A 23194-nucleotide genomic window follows, 5' to 3' on the forward strand; every position below is an offset into this window, starting at 1 on the left:
AGCTTCTGCGGCGCCCCATCCCACCCGGCCACTGCCTGCGTCTTCCCAGCCAGAAGGCCTCCAACCCAGGCTCAGGCCCCGGCTCCGGTCCGTCCAGCCACTCAACCAGTTCCGATCCCACCAATGTCTGCAAAAATTCCAATTCCCCAAGGCGTCGACAAGAGAGGCCGTCCCATCATGCTTCAGGGCGGCAAAGCGATTGCAACAATTTCAACGCCTCTCGTTGCACCCTATTCCAATGCAGATTCCTGCATACCTGCTCCTTCTGTGGCGGAGGGCACTCTCGTTCGGCGTGCCCCCACAACCCAACATCATGACTATGCAAAGTTTCCACACCCATTCAGATTCCCGCCTTGTCCAAGGCACTACAGGATCATCCAGACCCAGAATTCGTCAGATTCCTCATCACCGGATTCTCCGAGGGTTTCCGGCCCGGCCTTATTTCTCTTCCATCCACTTCCTTCACCTGCAAAAACCTGCAGTCAGCCCTGAAGGAACCAGGAGTCGTGGATTCTCTCCTCGCTAAAGAGATTTCTGGCGTTTCTTCGGCGTCTGCTCGAAAGGTGCCTTTTACTTTGCTGTCCGTCTCACCTTCGGATGTAAAAGCAGCCCCAAACTGTTCGACTGCCTATCCGAAGCCCTCTGCTGGATTCTCCTTAACAAACATGATGTACCATTCCTGGTTCACCTTCTCGACGACTTTCTGCTCGTCTCGCCAATCTCGTCCCCTCCGGCACGCGACCTGTTGACTCTAAAAAACGTCTTCTCGTCCCTCGGGGTTCCCCTGTCGGAAGAGAAGACCCTGGGTCCTTCCACCTCCCTAGAGTTCCTCGGCATTACCCTCGACACAGTCAAATACCAAGCTTTCCTCCCAACAGAGAAGCTGAACCGGATCTCCCTCCTCCTCAGTAACTTCCTCGTCGCCATTTCATGCTCGAAACGGCAGCTCCTCTCACTCCTTGGTCATCTCAACTTCGCCATGCGCATCATTCCTCAAGGACGAGCATTCATTTCCCACCTGTTGACACTAGCATCTTCCGTTAAATCCCTCCACAGCGTAATCATCCTAAGCAAGTCGGTCAAGTCAGAGCTTCGATTCTGGCACTTGCTACTTTTTAACTGGAATGGTATCACGCTTTTCTATCGGGACATCATTTCAGCCCCATTAGACATCTCTCTCTTTACAGATGCTGCACCATCAGCAGGCTTTGGGGGTTATTACCTGGGCAGGTGGTTGTCAGCCCCCAGGCCCAATGAGTTTCTCGATTTCATTCATAAGTCCGGTCCATCCTCCTCCGCCTTATTCGAGATCTATCCCGTTGTCATTGCCACTCTTCTCTGGGGCCACGAGTGGACTTCTACGTGCATGGCTATTCAATCCGACAATCTCGCAGTCGTTGACATCATCAACAAAGGCAGAAGCAATGCACTTCCCATCATGCCTTTCGTCCGCCGCCTCACCTGGTTGTCCATCAAGCACCAATTCATCCTCAGAGCGAAATACATTCCCGGTTACCTTAATTCTGTTGCCGATTCTCTCTCCCGTTTTGCTTTTCAGAAATTCAGGACATTGGCTCCCGAGGCAGACCCCCTACCGATTCCTGTCCCTCCATTTTCAGCCACCACATTCCACACATCAACCCCGCTCTGGCCGACCTCCTCTTCATCTCCCGATCTGCTACCCTGCACAGCTTCACTCCCAGAACGTTGTCTTCCTACTGGACCGCCTGGAACAGCTTCCGTTCCTTTCACAGCCACTTTAACCTGCCTTTCCCCTCTCTCGACATTCTCTCATTAACCAATTACATCTCGTTTGCTTTCACCTATCTTACTCTAACCCCTGGTACCATCAAAGCTTACCTGAGCGGCATCAACTTCTTCTCCAGGTTGCTCTCAGGCTGCTCTCTTCCCGTTCCGGTTTTCACACAAGCCACGATGGTCATCAAAGGCTTGCAAAGGCAGAGTCGCCCAATGATCCGCAGGATGCTCCCCCTCACGTCAGATCTCCTTCTTCGATGTCTCGTCACCATCAGATCCAACCTCCTGCACCCTCACATCACCCGCACCCTAGAAGCGATGTTCCTTCTCGCTTTCTTTGGTTTTCTCCGTTGCTCAGAGTTCGCACCCTCTACCTCAATCCACGACCCTTCTCGTCACCCTTGCATCAAGGATCTCCAACTAGCATCCAGCGACTGCTTAGTTTTCCACCTCAAACAGAGCAAGACCAACCACAGCGGTAACTCAACCCCAATTTTCCTATTTAAACTCAACTCCGTCTTGAGCCCCTTCGAAGTCCTTCTAGACTTCATCTCGTACCGGTCTACGCACGGCGCCTCTCCCCACGACCCGCTCTTCACAACCGAACTTGGCCAAATCGCGACCAGGTCTTGGTTCATTCCATTCTTCAAACTTATTCTTACTAGGTCCAACATCTGCCCCAACTTCTTTTCCGGACATTCATTCCGCATCGGTGCTGCTACTTCTGCCTCCAGTCGCGGAGTTCCCGACCGCTTCATCAAAAACATGGGACGTTGGTCCTCCACGGCGTTCGAAATCTACACCAGACATAACCTCAGCGACCTTCAGTCCGCTCAATCAGCGCTTCTTCCATAGGCTTCTTTTGGGGTTCAAAGGCCCGGGAGCCTACAGCCCTCATCTACCGAAGCCCCAAAACGGCATCCATTGCTTATACATACTTATTATTCATTTTCGTTCTTCAATAAATCTGTTGCATCAAACATGGGGTTGTGGTCCTTGCTAGTGAAATGAAGATAAGTCTGTTATCTTAAGTTCGGGAGCAGGACCACACCCCCTTCCACGTCCCTTCCGGCGGCCACAGTATTTAAACAGGCCAATCAATTACACCTGCGTTCGTTACTTCATGCCCCTCCCTCCCACCCCTTCTAAATCTTCTGCTTATCTTTCAGACAGGGGGTTCAAAGGCCCGGGAGCCTACAGCCCTCATCTACCGAAGCCCCAAAACGGCATCCATTGCTTATACATACTTATTATTCATTTTCGTTCTTCAATAAATCTGTTGCATCAAACATGGGGTTGTGGTCCTTGCTAGTGAATCGAATTTTAAGTGCATAAGGAAATTAGGATTTAAAATCCTTTTTTTTGGTCAATATAACTCTGAGTAAAGCTGTTGTTGGGGGAATGGATCGAGAGATAGCCGAAGCCAAGTCACATTTTAAGTATCTTGCATTAATATTTGAGTCAAATTTAATTTATAAATACAATGTAAAGAAAATTCCCCACATTATCAAACTAGTCATATATTGTCTTACGACATAGTCCCTAACAAATGGGAGTACTTTGAAGCCTTTGCATTAAGACATTAATAATAATTATTAAGTTCTAAATGGGCTGGCCCCTCAACCCTGAATGGATTTTATATGTTAACAAACTAACATTGGAATAAGCACCAGGCGCATTGCACCATTACACTGGGCCTCTGCCAACATCTCTGCAGGACCTGTACTTCTCCAGGGCTCTGGGACGTGCAGGTCGGATCACAGCTGACTCTTCTCACCCTTGAGCCACTCCCCTCAGGCAGGAGGCCACTCCCCTCAGGCAGGAGGCCACTCCCCTCAAGCAGGAGGCCACTCCCCTCAGGCAGGAGGCCACTCCCCTCAGACAGGAGGCTATGGTCCATCCGGACAAGAACCTCCCGTCACAAGAACAGTTTCTTTCCCTCTGCCGTTGAACTCATGAACACTTTGCGCTCACTGCACTGTTCACTTCTTATTGCACTACTCATTTTATTTATGTATATATCAAGCCTATTTTTTACTTTAGTTTTACTTTACTTACTTATTTTTATATATCTGGTAGCTATTCATTGTTCATTGTTTGTGCTGCATTGAATCACCAGGACAAGTTCCTATGGTTGTGAATTTTGTTCATTGACAATTCTGATTCATAACCCCACTGGAGGTAATGCTTCAGGGGCTAAACAATCAAAGCTGATTGACCGTAACCTCGGCGGAAAAGACTCTCTTACAAGCTAATGCTGACAAGGCTAACGTGACCAACTCCTGGAGGGACACCCTCCACCACATAGATGAGCCCCCCGGTGTGGACTCCCCAGGTCCCGGAGGGATGTGGGAAAGGACATAAGTTACGGGAAATGCAGCGTGACATGGCATCAATTAGTTTGACAGAGTAGAAGCCGATGTGGGCCTGAAGGCAGGAGGAGCCGGTGGGCACGTTGCTGAGGAGCAGCATATCTCAGACATTATGGACGAGTTGCAGGAGCTGAAAGCTGAAATGGAGAGAAAACAAGACTATGAAGAGCAAGATTCTGGATTTGGAGTCCAGATCCCACAGAAACAATCTCAGACTCGTGGGAGTCCCGGAGGGTGGTGAGGGGGACACCACTGAGGGGTTTCTCAAAACGGTGATCCCGGGGCTGTGGTCACCCCTAAAACTACAGAAAGAGCACACCACCTGGGCCAAAAAAACGAGAAGCTGATAAACCACAAGGCATGATAATGCAGTTTCTTAACCACTGTTTCAAGGAGACTGCAAGGAAACCATGAATACAACGTTAAAAGAGATCTACAGTACAAATGTTTCTCTGCTCAAGATATTCCAAAAAAGATTTGTCAACAACAAGCAAAGTTTTGCCACATTTGTAGATAATTCAAGAGCATAACTAAGGCAGACATTTCCGGCAGTTTTTCTGGTGACTTTTGAAGGTAAAAAAACACATGCTCAAAACACTGGCAGAGGCAGAAGAATCTATCACCATTCTACTTTCAATCAGAAGAACTGGACTGCAGCAATAAATGGATCCACCAGCATGGGGTATGTGAGTACACCTCATAATGCTCTAGACTCTCAGTCTATTCTACTATATCAATCCAACAACCGCATTGCCTATACTCAAGTCACCATAATCGACCAACTGCGAACTTCGATGATCGCCTCAATTCCTCTTCTTCGATCTTCAGGAACCATATAAATCGGTCTACCCTCATATCTTTCATTCCACTTATTCTCAATCTCATTCAGCTCTCAATTAAGTTTCCTCATGCATCCCTCATATTGACTTCATTACTATCTGCAGCTCGTCAACTCCTACATCCATGCAAGTATTTCGCTCTCCCCAACCTTTCGCTCCACTCCGGAGCAAGGCGACTCCACCACGAAATCCAGTTTCAACGACTGCTCAGTCAAACCTCAATCTTATCACTCTTGCACCTTATTTACACCCATGTACTTCCGTCAACAACCCACAAACGCTAAAACTCTATTCCAATGCACCAGTATTAATCTTGATCTCCAATAATGGACAGACTGAAGAGTAGCTCGATGGAATCTAAAAGCAGAGAGTCTTGACTATTCGGCTCCTCTTCTCTCGTGTCACTCAGTTAACATTATTTCCAGCCAGGCTTATGTCGGGATCCAGATCATCTTCCTTCATTTTAAATCATCTTTGGGGGTTCTGAATCGGCTGGGCTGATTACCCAAGACAGAGTCTCCATCCAACTCTCATCGCTCCATCATCGCTCCATCATCACTCCGTCATCGCTCCATCCTCGATCCATCATCGCTCCATCATCACTATTATCAATGAACATTCTTTCATATTCCATTGTGGTGGCGTGGTCCTTGCTTGTGAAGTGCAGTTGACAATGTTATTCATTACCTTGTGTTGGGGAGCAGGACCATGCCTCAATCTCTTACTTCTCCAGCAACCATACCTCCACTCTTTAACCACACCTCAAATTACCCAGAAGCCCTATTTATACAGGCCAATCCCAGCATCTCTCGTTGTCTCTGCTCTCTGGACCCCACCCTCCCACCCCATGTCTCTATCATTTTCACCTTAACACATCACCATCTACGGAGGAGGAGTCTGAATCGGCTGAGCTGATTACCCGAGACAGAGCCCCCATCCTGAGTCTCTACCCAGCCAACTGTCATCGCTCCATCATCGCTCCATCAAATGTCCATCATCGCTCCATCATCGCTCCATCAAATGTCCATCATCGCTCCATCATCGCTCCATCAAATGTCCATCATCGCTCCATCATCGCTCCATCATCGATCCTTCATCACTATTATCAATAAACATTCTTTCATATTCCATTGTTGTGGCGTGGTCCTTGCTAGTGAAGCGTCCATCCCGGAGACTCCTGTCATGCTGATATTGGCCAAAAATATGGGAAAGATTGTCTGGAGAGTCTGCCAGTGTGGTCCAATAGATTTGGTTTTCCATCTGGCTGATCACTAACCACGGACAAAATGTATGGTTCATGCTATCAAAATTGTAAATTGAATGAATAGAAATGACGGTTTTGTGATTTCTGTCATGTCTTTGTGATTTGAATGCATGTTTTCCTGTTGTGTGAAGCAATTTGAATTGCCTTGTGTACGAATTGTGCTCTACAAATAAACTTCCCTTGCCTTGCCTTTATGCAGCTAACAAACTCAAACAGGTGCAACTTATTTAGATGTGGAGTAGAGTTGGACTTTTTAAAGGCAGACTAACAGGTCTTTGAGAGCCTGATTTCAATAACAATGACCATTTCAGATCCCTCCATAATTTCTAAGTGAGAGAACTTGCAAAATCGCAGGGTGTTCAGATACTTGCTTTCCTCATTGTTCATCAGAGGTGATTGAACAGCTCACTAAACAGTTGGCCGACATTCAAGGCAACTGGCATCACTAACTGCCACCCAGTCCAGTTCTAACCTGTCTGTTTCAGCTAAGCCCACATCCAACCGAGGGTGGGAAAGACACAAAGAAACCCACCTTCTGCACCCAAGCTTGGCTACTGTTTTCGGTGCGGTGAAGATAAGACCAAACTGCAGAAAACCCCCAAATGTGGCCAACTCGTCACAGAGACATAGACATGACAGACAGCCATTCACTCTCACATTCATTTGGGCCAATTTAGAGTCACCAATTTTGCCTAACACATGCATGTCTTTGGACGGTGGGAGGAAGCCGGAGAACCCGGAGAGAACCAACGGTAACAACATGCAGACCAGAGAGATCATGGGATGTTGGTTTGGTCCGGTTCTTATAGACCACTTCACCAAGTCCGCCGTGGCTTTGCCAAGGCCGAACCAGAAGGCACGTTGTCTTTGGGAAAACTTCATTGTATGTTTTGGGTTTCCTGAACGTCTTCATATGGATCAAGGGCTCAATTTCAAATCAAAACATATTAAGGAACTCTGTGAAATAGCAGGTAATGAGACAAGAACTACACCCAACCATGCTGCCACAGCCACGTTGTTGTCCAATCACTCCATAGCACCAAATACTGTAATTACTGCTTTTACATAGAGCAAATTCTATCCACCAGTATTGCCAATAGGCTTGGGCTAAATTACTGGGCATCGTAAATAGTTCCCCACACATAATATAACTGTTTTGCTCCATATTTATGTAATATATTATTAACAATTTCCATTTTACTAGACTTGGGGCATTTTCATTTTTCCAATGCTGCAGTAAAAAAAAATGTTGTAAACAAGTGTACTATTTGTCATCCCATAGTGTATCTGTAAATATAAATCTCTGCTTACAAACGTTTGAGAGTAATCTTTCGATGTCCGACCAAGTTTTCATATTTTCTTGCAGTACCAAAAGGAGTAGACAAGTGAGTCACCCTTGCAGCATTTAAGACAAGTAGGAGGAGAGGAGTTGTCATACTTATGAATTTTATATCTACTATATCAAACTAAATGTATTTACTGTCAACTCATTGGAGCCGACTACCATCTAAACGCCGTGAGAAAACTGCATTAGGCAAAAAATACGGAATTGGCAAGCTAATGAAAGGATTCTAGGCCATAAACTGAATTCTACTGCGGCAATTCCCACCAGGAAGCCGTCACCTTGGTCGGTTTAGCCCGGTAGGAGGCTATTGTGGCCGACAGACTCTTGCACGCACTGCTCTGTGACCAATTGTTCAAAACTCACACACTCTACTGTGCATTTAGCACTTTACTACTGGTATGTGACACCCAGATCATAAATGTACATTGAATTGTAATTATTTGGGTAATGTATGACGTTGTGATTTAAACATTGTACATATTAGAAACTCTAATGTTTTTGCCAATGTTCTTGGATGGCCATTTATATAGTTCATGTATTGTTGCCTGTTTACTTGTCTTCATCAATATACAGTATCACCAAAAGCAACTTTCAGTGTCCTCTCTCCCTGAGGCATTCTTATTCAGCTGAAATGATACAGGGTTTTAATGTAAACACACCTTTTGTATGGAATAAGTCTTTTCCCTCTGTGTGAGCAGTCTCTCCAGGGCCATGTTAGTCATCTCCTCCAGGCTGGTCACCACTGCTGCCAATCTGAAAAACACCAGTTTTAGTCTGTAAGATCCATAACATTTATAATACATAATGCATGATCAATATAACATTCTACCGTTGTGCTTGCTGTAGGGCTTTACGTTGCACCATTTTGAACATCTCAAAGAAGTGGCTTAGAAACTCAAGGTAGGAGGCAGGACTGAAGGGCTGGTAGGTGAGCAGAGCGGAAGCATAGTGACTTGCACATAGGTGGACCCATGCCATGGCCTCTGTTACACTGCACACGTACTCTCCTACATCTGGAATCAGGGGAAAGTCACTGGTTTTCTGTAAATTACTGGGGGGGAAATGTAAAGTGTAAAATTGCCCCAAAATGAACACTACAAGTTTTAGAGTTGAGAAAAAGTTAGACATAGACAGTACAGTATTCCAATACGTACTTCCTCCTTTCACAGTTTGAAAATCAGATAACCCAGCTTTAAAGGAAAATGGACTTCCTTTATCATTGGCTTACTCAGATTTGTATTTTGAGTGATTCATTTCAGTAATAATCCGGTTTTGTCCTGCATTTTAGGTTTCAGTATGTATATATATATATATATATATATATATATATATATATATATACATAGACATGTAATGACTCACATGCACTGGTCTGGAAACAGCGTTGTGCAGTGGACAGCAGAGACTGGTAGGTCCATGGCTGATAGAGCTCCACACAGCAGCTGCTCCTCACTGCCCTCTTCTTCTGTGTCTGAACAGAACAGAGTGTTATCTGGATATCAAACTTTTCAGTCCTTACGACAGTATGGGCAACATTTAGATATTTAGTTAAAATGGTCCCGTAAAAACACGGTTAAGTTGACCATTTGAAAATCAGGCCATCATATATATATATATATATATATATATATATATATATATATATATATATATATATATATATATATATATATATATATATATATATATATATACTTTTTTGTGTTTGTGTCGTGATTTTGTTTCTCTAAATGTTCTGTGCTACTCGTGTTCTTTTTATATTGCCTAAGCAGAAGAGCACTACTTACGTTGCACAGTCTGGATATCCCTGTACTGCTGTGCGGCAGCAACATGACAATGTGGATGTTCTTGTGCGTTTGGCCAAGGAACCTTTAAGGGAATCAGAAACAAGCATGAAATATTTCCCCGGTCCAGTCACACGCTGCCCACCGCAGGAAATCACTTTTTTCAATCAGATATCAGTGTGCTAAATATTCTCTGCCATGAGAATGTAGTTTTGCATGTTCTGTGTCCTGGCTTCAGGGTGTCGTCTTGTCTTTGTCTGTGCAAACCAGAAGCTGCCAAATGTCAGCTCATTTATATTGTTTTGTTTTTTCATTCAATGAGAATGAAGACAGCTGAATCATCAAAACGTGATATATATATATAACCAGAATATCTCTAGATTATCTGTTGGATATGTTAGTTGTTGGTAGAAAAAGATTCAGTTGTTGTTATCTGGACATTGTTTTATAAAAACAAGACGTTTAGACACTCATCCAAGAGTCATTCTCAGTCTGTGGATCTATTGTGAGAACTCGGATACTACTCTTACTCTAAGTAAGCCCTGCCCACTGGGTGGAGCCTCCTGATAGTAGCCTTCCTGTTTTTGTTTACACTGTGAGTTGAAACCAATGGCATTTGGGGCATAACGGCACATATTCATGGCATTTGGGGCATAACGGCACATATTCATGGCATTTGGGGCATAACTGCACATATTCATGGCATTTGGGGCATAACTGCACATATTCATGGCATTTGGGGCATAACTGCACATATTCATCGCATTTCGGCCATATATTCATGGCATTTGTGGCATAACGGCACATATTCATGGTTTTTGGGGCACAACGGCGCATATTCATGGCATTTGGGGCATATATTCATGGCATTTGGGGCATAACGGCACATATTCATGGCATTTGGGGAATAACGGTCAATATTTATGGCATTTGGGGCATAACGGCACATATTCATGGCATTTGTGGAATAACGGCATATATTCATGGCATTTGGGGCATAACGGTCAATATTTATGACATTTGTGGCATAACGGCACATAATCATGGCATTTGGGGCATTTAGGCCACATATTCATGGCATTTCAGCGACATATTCATGGCATTTGGGGCACATAATGGCATTTGTGGAATAATGGCATATATTCATGGCATTTGGGGCATAACGGCACATATGTATGGCATTTGTGGAATAACGGCACATATTCATGGCATTTGGGGCATAACGGCACACATGTATGGCATTTGTGGAATAACGGCACATAATCATGGCATTTTGGGCATTTAGGCCACATATTCATGGAATTTGGGGCAGAACGGCACATATTCATGGCATTTGGGGCATTTAGGCCACATATTCATGGAATTTGGGGCAGAACGGCACATATTCATGGCATTCGTGGAATAACGGCACATAGTCATGGAATTTAGGGCAGAACGGCACATATTCATGGCATTCGTGGAATAACGGCACATAGTCATGGAATTTAGGGCATAACGGCTCATTACCATGGCATTTGGGGCATATATTCATGGCATTTGGGGCACATATTCCCCAAATAGAAAATGTTTGAAATACACACAGCTTCAATCATTGAATTTGCACCCCCGTCTGAACACTCACTAATTGGACATCACAAGTCAAGCTCAGGGGTGAAAAAGCAGGGGAATCATAGAGAAATGTGCGCTCAGAAACATTGGAGTGGAGCAGGTGCACGAGGAGCTCGTGCAGAGAGTCTGAATGGAGAGGGAGGCTCGGTCTTTAGTAGCCTCCCTCCCATAACGTGATCGGAAATCGGGTCTGATCACGTGGTTTCAGACTTGATCGAAATCGGCATACACCTTTTCCCTGATTTGTAGCCCGCAATTATAGGGCTTAAACCACTGAGCCGTGGGGATTGAGCTGACAGTTCATCCAGAATCGCTGCATATCAACCTATTCTACCCTTCCTTTGGAATTAAACGGGACAAAAATGAGGTGGTTTGTGGCTGCACTTTCCATGCAGTTTGACTGGAAGGTGCAATGTTAGGATTTTAACTATGTGATTTTCGTACTCATTTAATACGTTGGTGAAATAGTCCAAAGTGAATCAGATGAAAGTAAATTATTAAGCATGGACACAAACAAAACTTTATTTTAATAATGGAATCAACACATGCATCCATGGATATTCAAATTAAGTGCAGTTCAGAAGTGAAGCATTTTGCAAAGAAAATACCAAAGTAACTTCATCTCCACAATTTGAAATAAAAGTAGATTATACTTGATCACTGTGATACAGTTTGTGACTCAGTGTAAACATCAATGCCTGTTTAAAATCGATTCTGTGGTAAGTTACAAACAATCATTATCAGAGTGGATAACCAGTAAAGTACTGGCTCTTTTCCTTACATTAGTAGATAGTTAGAGTAAGTATGATTGCAAAAACAAGCAAAATGTAACATATGATTTTATTTAATATAAATTTCTGTTTGATTTATATTTATTTGGGGAATTTATATTTGACTATAGTGTGTTGCACTTATTTTATTTTGGGAACATTTGTTCTGTATATTGTTTCAGTACAACCCTTTTTGTTGACGCACGAGTTGAGTGAGAGCACGTGAAATAAAAGAGACGGCTGCTCAATCACTGTCCTGCCGTGTTGGTCTATTTTAGCATTGGAAAATAACAAGAAAACCCACAACATTATAAACTCAACTGTAACCCGCAATGCCCACTGCCTCAGAGACTGGTGAGCCACAAGAAATAAGGGTTACAGACTGGTAGCAGCTGTGTTTTTCTTGCTTGTTTTCGGCTTTGCTAATTTGCCAAAGCAATCAGCTAGCTTCGTTCGGGAATATACAAGATTACCATCACCGGTTATTTTTGTGAAGACCCAGAGTTCCACCTGCTTGTTTTAGCTGGACAGTTTTTTTCAGTATGTCGCAGCAACAGCCAGATGACGGCGTTGAGGACAACAACGCACCTGTTAATGGCGATGCTGGTTTGGCGGGAGACTCTCCAAAGACTGTAATTCATTACCGCGTGGATTTGCCGCCATGTTTCCACGGCGATGGTAAAGGAAAAGTTTTGCTCTATGGAAAACCAGATTGGAGCTAGCAGTTAAAGCCTGCGCTGATGGACAGAAGCTGGATATAGCCACAATACTTCCCACTCGCCTTAGTGGAGATGCGTTAGCATATTGGCTATCGCCAGCTGTGAAACAGGACTATGACCAATGTACAGCTAAGCTTAATGACGTTTCTGGCAGGAATTTTTGCTTCATTTTCAAACTTTTGTTCATGCAAGACAACGCCTGTCCAAAGAACCATTGGAAGTTTATGCTGCTGAAGTTACAAGGTTAGTGCTGGAAGCTTTTCCGAACTACGGAGAGCCAGCCATTGCCATGGAACGCTTTAGAAGATTTATTGCTGGATTAAACCCCATTCTCCAATCGAAATATCACGAGCATGGCGCAGTGACGTTGGAAGATGCGCTGGCAATTGCATGTAAATGGGAACGTGCTCAGGAGGCTTTAAGACTCCTTCCACCATCGTTCCCAGTGACAAACACAGCATGTGCAACAATACTTGCAACCAGAGAAGAGCCGCTGTCTGCTATGGTTTCCACCAAAAATGAAAAGAACCAGGCAGATTGCTCCTACGAACTACTTGATGCTATTAAGCAACTTTCCAGAGATTTTCAAACTCTGAAGACTCATGTTAAACAGGGACATGATGGGAACCACTGTGATGTTCCTGACCACTTCCGAGGTGACCGTAGCAGGGAGAGGTATCGGCGCACCCCATCCGTGTCTCCTATCCGGGACGTCCGCTCCTCTACACCAACCTATCACCGGCCCAGCAGTGGATCCTACAGCGACTACGGGTTCTCCAGGCGCTCACCAGACCATCAAAACCGCTGGGGCTCACCGGACCATCAAAACCGCTGGGGCTCACCAGACCATCAAAACCGCTGGGGCTCACCGGACCATCAAAACCGCTGGCGCTCACCAGATCATCTCGACCGTCTGCGCTCACCAGATCATCTCGCCCGTCGGCGCTCACCAGATCATCTCGACCGTTGGCAATCTTCGGGACCTACACCTACTCCTCATCACCAGGACCATCAATCCGGCTACGTGAGGCACTCTAGACCCCGCAGCCCAGAGGGATGGCATCCTTCCCGTCACCATGGTGATAAGTCCTCCACTTATCATGACTATGACTCTACTTCTGGTGCAGGTAGACACAGATCCCCCTCAGCACGCTCAGGCAGGGATAAATATGATAGAAACCACCATGTGACCTTTAGTGACGATCACTACAGTCAGGGAAACGAGTGGCAGTAGACACTGAGGGCCAAGTGTCTGCTTCTAGTGATCAGGCCCACATTCTATCAATAGGACAAAACAAACGTAAGCCATTCACACGCAATGTACTGGCCATTATTGAAAATGTTGCTACGAAAGTGTACATAGATTCTGGTTCAGACATCTCGCTGATTAGTGAAGCATTTAGAATGTCAAATCCCTCTCTGAGAACAAAACCTTTACAGCGACCTCAGGTTGTCCCTAGAGCTGTGACTGGTGACTACTTGGACAATCTCAGCACCCTCACAGTAAACATGAGGTTAGGCAGTGAGATGTTCACTCACACTGTACAAGTAGTCAGGAATGTCACACAGCCTGTTATATTAGGCTGGGACTTTCTTTTTGCACATTTTGCAGTCATTGATTTAAAGGAAGGCATGCTCACAGTGGGTAATCGAGCCAAAGTTCCTCTTTTGTCCGTTGACAATGATCCCACAGGCAGACGCAGCCGATGGATACTTGAGTCGGACGTTTATGACTATTCTATTGTGCACCGGCAAGGTAAACAGCACGCAAATGCTGATGCTTTGTCCAGACGCCCCAGTACAGAAAAACTTGACCAAGCTGAGCAGCGTGTTACTGTGGCTGTCACTGACACAACCGCCGCGGTGGCTGCCACAGACACCAACACTAACAACATTACTCAGGACATTGGCGACACATTATCTATTGACTCTGAACAGTTAAAACAACAACAACAACAACAACAGAGTGATGAATGTCTCAGTACAGTTATTTCATGGGTAAATGATAGTACTGTAGGCCCCCTATTGGTAGGCTGAGGTACTCCTCCCACTGTGGCATGAGTTTCCTAACCTTACTATGAGACAAGGGATTCTTTGCAGAAAGTCAAAACGAAGTCCTCACTCGTCTGTAAACTTTCAAGTGGTTTTACCAAAAGTACTTCTCTCCTCAGCCTTGTCAGCTTTACCTGGTAATCAGTTAAGTGGACATTTGAATGCAGAACGCACACTACAGAGAGCTAGGCGTATCTGTTATTGGCCTTTTATGACACGTGATGTGCACGCTTTTTGTTCTCAGTGCCTCCCTTGTCAAAAACGAGGTTCTCCTGTACCACATGAACGCGCTCCACTGCAGTCTATTCAGGCTGACCGACCTTTTCAAAAAGTAGCTGCTGATATCACTGAACTACCTATTACATCTCAGGGCAATAGATATGTTTTGGTTGTCACAGACTATTTTACACGTTATGCAAATCTGTTTCCACTGAAAGACCAACGGGCCGTTACAGTCGCAAAATGCATTTTTGAGGACTATGTCAGACAACACGGGATGCCAGAGTCAATTCACACAGATCAGGGTAGACACTTTGAATCTGACCTTGTGTAACACTTGTACAGGTTACTGGGGATAACCAAAACACGCACCACCCCGTACCATGCCCAGTCAGATGGTGTGGTGGAGAGACTAAACAGCAACTCCAGTGTACATTCTAGCACAGGGTTTTCCCCATTCTTTCTTGTGCACGGCAGGGAACCAAACTTGCCACTGGACGTTATCTTGAACTGTAGTCCCTCTGTGATCTCACCTACGCCAGGTACGCCTGCAGCTTATGCCTCATACCTGACGTCACGTTTGACACATGCGTTTGTGGATGCGACTCACAATTCCACACTCAGTAAGTTGCGTCAAAAATTCCACTATGACAAGAAAGTTGTGTTTCATCCGCACAAGCCGGGGGACCTTGTTCTTCTTGATGACCCTGCTAACAAAATGAATAAACTGGCTCCCAGGTGGAAAGAGCCATTTGTCATTTTGAAACATGTGACACAAGTCGGTCGCCCAGGTGTGACTTATGAGATAACGGATCCTAAGAAAGCACATTCACGGACATGGATTACAGCTTTGTCTGGGGCTCTACCTTTTCTGCCTCCTACTCCACCACGTGTGCCTGCTCGGAGTAGGCAGCCTGAAGTTGCACCTCCTTGTTCTTCTGTTCCCTGTTTCTCCTCCACTCTCCCCTGTTTCCCAGCCCAGTGTATCCCCTCCATCCTCCCCCATGGCACGCCCTGTCGTGTCCCGTTCTAGTCGCAGTCACAAGAAATAAGGGTTACAAAAATAACAAAAATGGTTCAATGATAAATACAACTTTATCTAAATTTGCTCATAAACACAAAAAAGTAACTTTAAACCTTAGAACTTCTGTTGGCATTAAGTGTGATTTTTTTCTCCAAAACTCGTCTCAATAGAATCACATGAGAAACAATGAATAGTGCATATTGTTGACTCACAGCAGCAGAGACTCTTGGACCTCTTCTTCATGGACAGAGCAGAGATGTCTCCTCAGTTGTCTTTGCAGCGTGTTCCTCTGTGGACCTCTTCTTCACAGACAGAGCAGAGATGTCTCCTCAGTTGTTTTTGCAGCGTGTTCCTGTGTGGACCTCTTCTTCACGGACAGAGCAGAGATGTCTCCTCAGTTGTCTTTGCAGCGTGTTCCTGTGTAGACCTCTTCTTCACGGACAGAGCAGAGATGTCTCCTCTGTTGTCTTTGCAGCGTGTTCCTGTGTGGAACTCTTCTTCACAGACAGAGCAGAGATGTCTCCTCAGTTGTCTTTGCAGCGTGTTCCTCTGTGGACCTCTTCTTCACAGACAGAGCAGAGATGTCTCCTCAGTTGTCTTTGCAGCGTGTTCCTGTGTGGACCTCTTCTTCACGGACAAAGCAGAGATGTCTCCTCTGTTGTCTTTGCAGCGTGTTCCTGTGTGGACCTCTTCTTCACGGACAGAGCAGAGATGTCTCCTCTGTTGTCTTTGCAGCGTGTTCCTGTGTGGACCTCTTCTTCATAAACCTGTGTGTCTTGGATGTTTGCAGGTTTAACTGAGCCTGTGCAGAGGAGAAGTGAAGTAACACTAGCGCCAAGTTTCAACAAACAGACTTAAAAAGTGTTTTAGAGAGAAGTTTTTTTTGTAGCTAAGGCTGTTCATGTTCCCAATAATCAGACGTTAAACAACAAACATTTAACAACAAAGGAGCACTAGTTTGTGTCGTTAATTGGTTGTTAAGTGAGGTTATTTAATCCATTTAGCACTACAAGAGTGTAAATCAGTAGGATAGCGTTTGCTCTTCACACAGGAGATCTGGGTTTGAAGCCCAGCCTCCCATATTAGACACAGCCAGGATAACCAAGGAGTGGCTCAGAAAGACGTATGTTAAAGTTCTGGAGTGGTCTTGCCAGTTTCCAGACTTAAATCCAATAGAAAAACCTCTTAACATAGACTTTCCCAGAAATAACAAATAAATAAATAGTTTAAAAATCATACAATGTGGTCTTACTCTCAGAAGAAACGATAGCAGACATTGAGGACAGTTGTAGTACCTGGGAATCCCACAGGCAAATTGCAACCTCGAAGAGGTTTTGACTTTATATCAAACTTAGTGTTAGCCTGGGATAAAATAGTTATAGCTGGAGACTTTAATATCCACGTGAACATGAGTGATGACGCTCTCAGTAATGCCTTCAGCGCCTTGTTAGACAGCATTGGTTTCACTCAGAATGTAAATAAACCGACTCACACTCACAAGAACACTCTGGATCTTGTCCTAACGTATGGAACAGAGATTAGTGACCTCATTGTCCTCCCTCAAAACCCTATATTGTCAGATCATTTCATAATTACCTTTCAGTTTATTCTTAAAGATCATCCAGTCCCACAAAATAAAGTTATAATGAAAAGGACAATATCTGAAAAATCTATCTCAAAATTCAAAGAAATAATAGAGCCAATATTCAGTGACATGTCATGTGATCCTGCTGAGAACAGCTTTAGTCCCAGTTTAAGTGATCAATTTGTCGACTTGACCATGAATTCTCTGAAGTCTGCTCTTGATGTTGCAGCGCCGTTAAAACAGAAGGTCATTAGGCCAAAGCGCGCCTCCCCATGGTACAACCAAGAATTGCGTTCACATAAACAAAGAGTTAGAAAGTTAGAGGGATTATTTTTTCGCTCTCACACCGAAGAATCCCTAAAAGCATGGAAAAGTTGCCTGCAGTCCTATAAGCAGGCTCTGTGTGAGGCCCAAACCAGATATTATTCAAATCTAATAGAAGTCAACAAAAGTAACACTAAATTGCTTTTCAGCACTGTAGCTAGGCTAACAAACTGTCACAGTGCAGTAGAGCCCTCAATCCCAGCTACACTTAGCTCTGATGATTTCCTCCTATTTTTTAATAATAAAATAAAAACAATCAGAGATAAATTAGATGAAATTACCCCCGCTATTAGCCCTGAACTAGCCCAAGCTGTAAATCTAACGTCCCATATAAATCCACCTGTAAACTTAGAAAGGTTCACAGCTGTTGATCAAGCAGAGATAACTTCAGCCATTATGTCCTCTAAAAGCTCAACTTGTGTCCTAGACCCCATTCCAAGCAGACTCCTCAAAGACATTCTCCCCCTAATTATAGACCCTATTCTTAATATAATAAATACTTCACTCGAAAGTGACTCGAATGTTCCACAGTCCTTCAAACATGCAGTCATTAAACCTCTTCTGAAAAAGCCTAATCTAGATCCCGACCTATTGGTAAACTACAGACCTATTTCAAATCTTCCCTTCGTCTCTAAAATCCTTGAAAAAGTTGTAGTAAAACAGCTTTGTCGCCACCTGCAGGACAATAACTTATTTGAAGTTTTCCAGTCAGGGTTCAGAACCCACCACAGCACTGAAACTGCACTAGTTAAAGTCACAAATGATTTGTTATTAGCCGCTGACGATGGACTGGTCTCAATCCTGGTTCTGTTGGACCTCAGCGCAGCGTTTGACACCATTGACCACAACATTCTACTGCAGAGGTTAGAATGCGATGTAGGTGTTGGAGGAACAGCCCTCAGCTGGTTTAAATCCTATTTATCTGATAGGTTCCAATTTGTTAATATAAACCAGAGCTCCTCACCATGCTCTAAAGTAATTTACGGTGTGCCACAGGGTTCGGTACTCGGTCCAATTCTGTTTACTCTTTATATGCTGCCATTAGGCAACATTATCAGAAAGCATGACATTAACTTCCACTGCTATGCAGATGACACTCAGCTGTATTTATTAATGAAACCTGATCAGAGCGATCAAGTAGACAGACTTAGTACTTGTGTGAAGGAGATAAAAACCTGGATGACACTAAACTACCTGCTTCTTAACCCTGAAAAAACCGAGGTCATTGTGCTTGGCCCTAAGCATCTACGAGATGCTCTATCTGAGCAGATAGTCACACTGGACAATGTCAGTGTAGCCTCCAGTTCTACTGTAAGAAACCTTGGAGTCTTATTTGACCAGGAGCTCTCATTTAAAGCTCATAAGAATCAAACTTGTAAAACATCCTATTTCCATTTGCGCAACAAGAGCCAAAATCAGAAGAATCCTGCCTAAAAGTGATGCCGAAAAACGTATCCATGCATTTGTAACGACTAGATTAGACTACTGTAACTCCCTGCTTGCAGCGTGTCCTAAAATCTCCATAAAAAGCTTTCAACTGGTTCAAAATGCAGCAGCAAGATTACTAACAGGAACAAAAAGAAGAGAGCACATTACGCCAGTGCTGAAGTCTCTTCACTGGCTCCCTGTCGAGTTTAGAATCAAATTCAAAATTCTACTCTTGACCTACAAAGCCATAAATGACATGGCCCCATCCTACCTCAAAAATGCTATAGAACCATATCATCCAAACAGAGCTCTTCGCTCTCAGAATGCCGGCCTTCTGGTGGTGCCAAGAGTCTCTAAAAGTACTGTAGGAGGTAGAGCGTTTAGCTACCAAGCTCCTGTGTTATGGAATCAGCTCCCGACCCATGTTAAATATGCTGACACAGTCTCTTCATTTAAGTCCAGGCTTAAAACGTTCCTCTTCGAAATCGCTTATGGTCAGACTAGTTAGGAACAGAAATATAAACCCACAGCTTTAGCTACGCTGCCCTAGGAGTAACTATGCTGGGGGAAGTATGACAGCTTGAGCACTATCCTCTTCTTCTTCTGACTACTTATGCTATCAAACAATATTTATTTTTTGATTCCACTTGCAAACTGTTCACCGCCTTCTTTTTCTTTCTCTCACTCCTGAGGACCTGTGGACCCAGATGCCCCTCCCCTGGTGAAGTGGTCCCTGCCCTGTGTGGACGGTCCCCCATCTGCCTGAGGAGTGGGTCCAGCTCGCCTCCGACGGTCCCTCATCTGCCTGAAGAGTGGGTCCAGCTCGCCTCCGATGGTCCCTCATCTGACTGAAGAGTTGGTCCAGGTCGCCTCAGTCGGTCCCTCATCTGCCTGAAGAGTGGGTCCAGTTCGCCTCAGTCGGTCCCTCATCTGCCTGAAGAGTGGGTCCAGTTCGCCTCAGTCGGTCCCTCATCTTCCTGAAGAGTGGGTCCAGTTCGCCTCAGTCGGTCCCTCATCTGCCTGAAGAGTGGGTCCAGCTCCAGTCTCCCTCGTGTCCGTCTGTCCGTCTGTGAGAGTCGGATCTCTCCTTCACTGGAACTCCTCCAGGTTTCTACGCTTTTTTCCCAAAGAGGTTTTTTTTTGCAGTTTTTCCTAGCCGAGAGGGAGAGTCTAAGGACAGAGGACCCTGGGACATCGTCCTTCGCCACCACAGACATTGTCTGACTCCCTCGCCACCACAGACATCGTCTGACTCCCTCGCCACCACAGACATTGTTGATTCATTTCTCCCTGTGGCCCTCAGAGGCAACTGTTGTTGTGATTTTGGGCCTTACAAAAATAAATTGATTTGATTTGATTGATTTGAAGAGGTAACAAGGAAAGTGGCTACGGCCAAATACCTACAACGAGTGAGGCAAGTCCTCAGAAGCCAGCTCAATGACAAGAACATGTCCCTGGCAATAAACAGCTACGCCCTGCCAGTGATCCGACCCTGCCACGCCCTGCCAGTGATCCGACCCTGCCACGCCCTGCCAGTGATCAGACCCTGCAGGAATAATCAGGAGGCCAAAGGAGGAGATACAGACCACAGATGTTAAGACACGAAAGCTCCTGACCATGGAGGGTTCCATCCCAAATCCAGCACCCTGAGACTGTACACTAGCCGTAAGGAAGGAGGCCGGGGACTAGTGAGTGTGAGAGCCACTATCCAGGACAAAATGTCCAAGATCCATAAGTACATCAAGGACAAGGCTCCTACAGATGACGTGCTCAGTGAATGTCTCAGACAATGGGGAACAGAGGATGATGAGGTGCTGGAGGGACCATAATGGGAGGACACGCCCCTACATGGGATGTACCACCGGAACATAACTGAAGTGGCTGATATCACAAAATCCTATCAATGGTTAGAAAGAGCCGGTCTGAAGAACAGCACAGAGGCCCTTATCATGGAGCACAGGAGCAGGCCCTGAACACCAGATCAATAGAGTTCCAGATCTACCACACCAGACAAGACCCAAGGTGTAGGGTGTGCAAAGGGGCCCTGAGACAATCCCACACATAGCTGCAGGGTGCAAGATGCTGGCAGGGACAACATACATGGAGCTCCATAACCAGGAGCTGGCATAGTGTACAGAAACACTGTACACTATGCCAGCATCTGTGCAGAGTACGGGCTGGAGACCCCAAGGACAAGGTGTGAAACACCCCCACAGGTTGTGGAGAGTGACCGAGCCAAGGTCCTCTTGGACTTCAGACATACAGACAGACATAATGGTAATGGAGAACCAACCGGACATAGTGGTGGTCGACAAGGTGCAGAGGAAAGCCGTGTTGGTGGACATTGCAGTACATGGGATGGAAACATCCGGAAAAAGGAACATGAGAAACTAGAGAAATACCAAGGTCTCAGAGAGGAGCTGGAGAAGGTCTGGAGCGTGAAGGTATCGGTGGTGCCCGTAGTGACCGGAGCACTTGGGGCAGTGACCCCCAAACTGGAGGAGTGGCTTAGGCAGATCCCAGGAAAAACATCGGACATCTCGGTCCAGAAAAGTGCAGTGTAGGAACAGCAAAGATACTGTGCAGAACCCTCAAACTCCCAGGGGCCAGAGGATCCGAGCTTGAAGGGGGAGGAATAGAAACCACCCGCGGAGGGTGAGTGAGAGTTACATGCACGCACACACACACTCGTACACACACACACACAGACACGTACACACACACACGCACACACACGTACACACACACACACGTACACACACACACGTACACTCTGAAGACTCATTTTAAACAGGGACATGATGGGAACCACCGTGATGTTCCTGACCACTTCCGAGGTGACCGTAGCAGTACACACACACACACACGTACACACACACACGTACACACACGTACACACACACGTACACACACAGACACGTACACACACACACGCAGACACGTACACACACACACATACACAATTACCCCCTCTGAAGTTTGTTTTCTTCTTGTTGTCGCTATGGTTACTGTTTGGTATTTGTAAATAAAAGAGGGGGGAAAACACTTACTTTCCAAGTTCAACATCGCTCCTGAAGTTTGTTTTTAATTCTGTGACAGAGAAATGATAGTTCATATTTCAAATGTGTTTACACATGATACACTTCTGAAATGACTGCAGCAGGACCGTGTGGAAGCAACCAGTTTGCCACAGTTATAAACGTATTTGATATTGTTTCATAAGCTCTCCATTTAAAAAAAGGTTACGGTAATAGTATAATACTCAGATCCAGTTAGAGTCAAGAAACAGTGTCTAACTGTGAGCTAAAAGCATTCCTGTAATAAAATGTAAAAATATGATTATATTTCTGTGATGTATTTTATCTGCATAATGGTGATTATTGGTATATTATCTGCATCATTAGTCTAAGAGAAAAATGGCATGTGAAAAACTGCATTTGTGAAAGTGTTGTAAAGATGGGTAAAAGGAATGTTTACCCCAGGGAGGGGTGTAGGACCCCAGGGAGGGGTGTAGGACCCCAGGGAGGGGTGTAGGACCCCAGGGGAGTTAGGCAAACATTCCCCACTCTTATCTCTAAGGAAGAAAGACAGTTGTAAAAACAAGTGATGTGAAGTTAACCAATGAGAATGTGACCCTCCTATTCCATAATGTGAAATAAAACCGACCTGCAAGAGAAAAAACGTCGTGAGACCAAGGAGGCCCGACGGTTTCTCCCTTGCATGCAAGCTGCACAAAGTCTGACGTTTCTGTATCGTTTCATATTCTAAGTTGAATTGTGTTCTCTGTGTGTTAAGGAATAGCATTGGTTTATGTCTATTTTCTTGACATTTTCTGGTCCTCCGAGCCGGGTGACAAGCTGCCCTTCGCGGAGATTGAGCTGTGTGCACAGCAGAAGGAAGTCCACTTTTCCCCGTGGGCGCCCATCGCACCTCATTCTCCGCGGGTAGAGCGCGTCGTGTCGAGGCAGCAGGAGAACACAGGAGACAAGAAGGTCAGACAAAACTTTGTGTGTGAAAAAGAGTGAGCCATAAAACGTTGTTATGCACTAGTTTGATATTTCTGAAAAATAATGTAGGCTTTATGCCCAGTTTGGTATTACTGT

At 45.1% G+C, this 23194-nt stretch overlaps 1 protein-coding gene across 1 annotated transcript in view; it reads right to left on the minus strand.

Moving 5' to 3' along the window:
• The window catches only part of dnhd1 (dynein heavy chain domain 1), a 112873-nt gene that overhangs the window by 67944 nt on the left and 21735 nt on the right, over positions 1-23194 (minus strand). Inside the window, exons 6-18 of the mRNA XM_072462678.1 lie at positions 9366-9447; positions 8941-9049; positions 8408-8591; positions 8238-8331; positions 4331-4452; positions 4030-4216; positions 2317-2555; positions 2158-2208; positions 1861-2043; positions 1363-1550; positions 384-591; positions 257-317; positions 25-127 (exon numbers count right to left, since the gene is read on the minus strand). Of these exons, the coding sequence (XP_072318779.1) occupies positions 25-127; positions 257-317; positions 384-591; positions 1363-1550; positions 1861-2043; positions 2158-2208; positions 2317-2555; positions 4030-4216; positions 4331-4452; positions 8238-8331; positions 8408-8591; positions 8941-9049; positions 9366-9447 (1811 nt within the window). The remainder of the gene's footprint in view (positions 1-24; positions 128-256; positions 318-383; positions 592-1362; positions 1551-1860; positions 2044-2157; positions 2209-2316; positions 2556-4029; positions 4217-4330; positions 4453-8237; positions 8332-8407; positions 8592-8940; positions 9050-9365; positions 9448-23194) is intronic.

Source organism: Eucyclogobius newberryi, unplaced genomic scaffold, assembly GCF_026437365.1.
Source record: "Eucyclogobius newberryi isolate DKJ021-1_F unplaced genomic scaffold, fEucNew1.0.hap1 SCAF_4, whole genome shotgun sequence".
Taxonomy (NCBI): domain Eukaryota; kingdom Metazoa; phylum Chordata; class Actinopteri; order Gobiiformes; family Gobiidae; genus Eucyclogobius; species Eucyclogobius newberryi.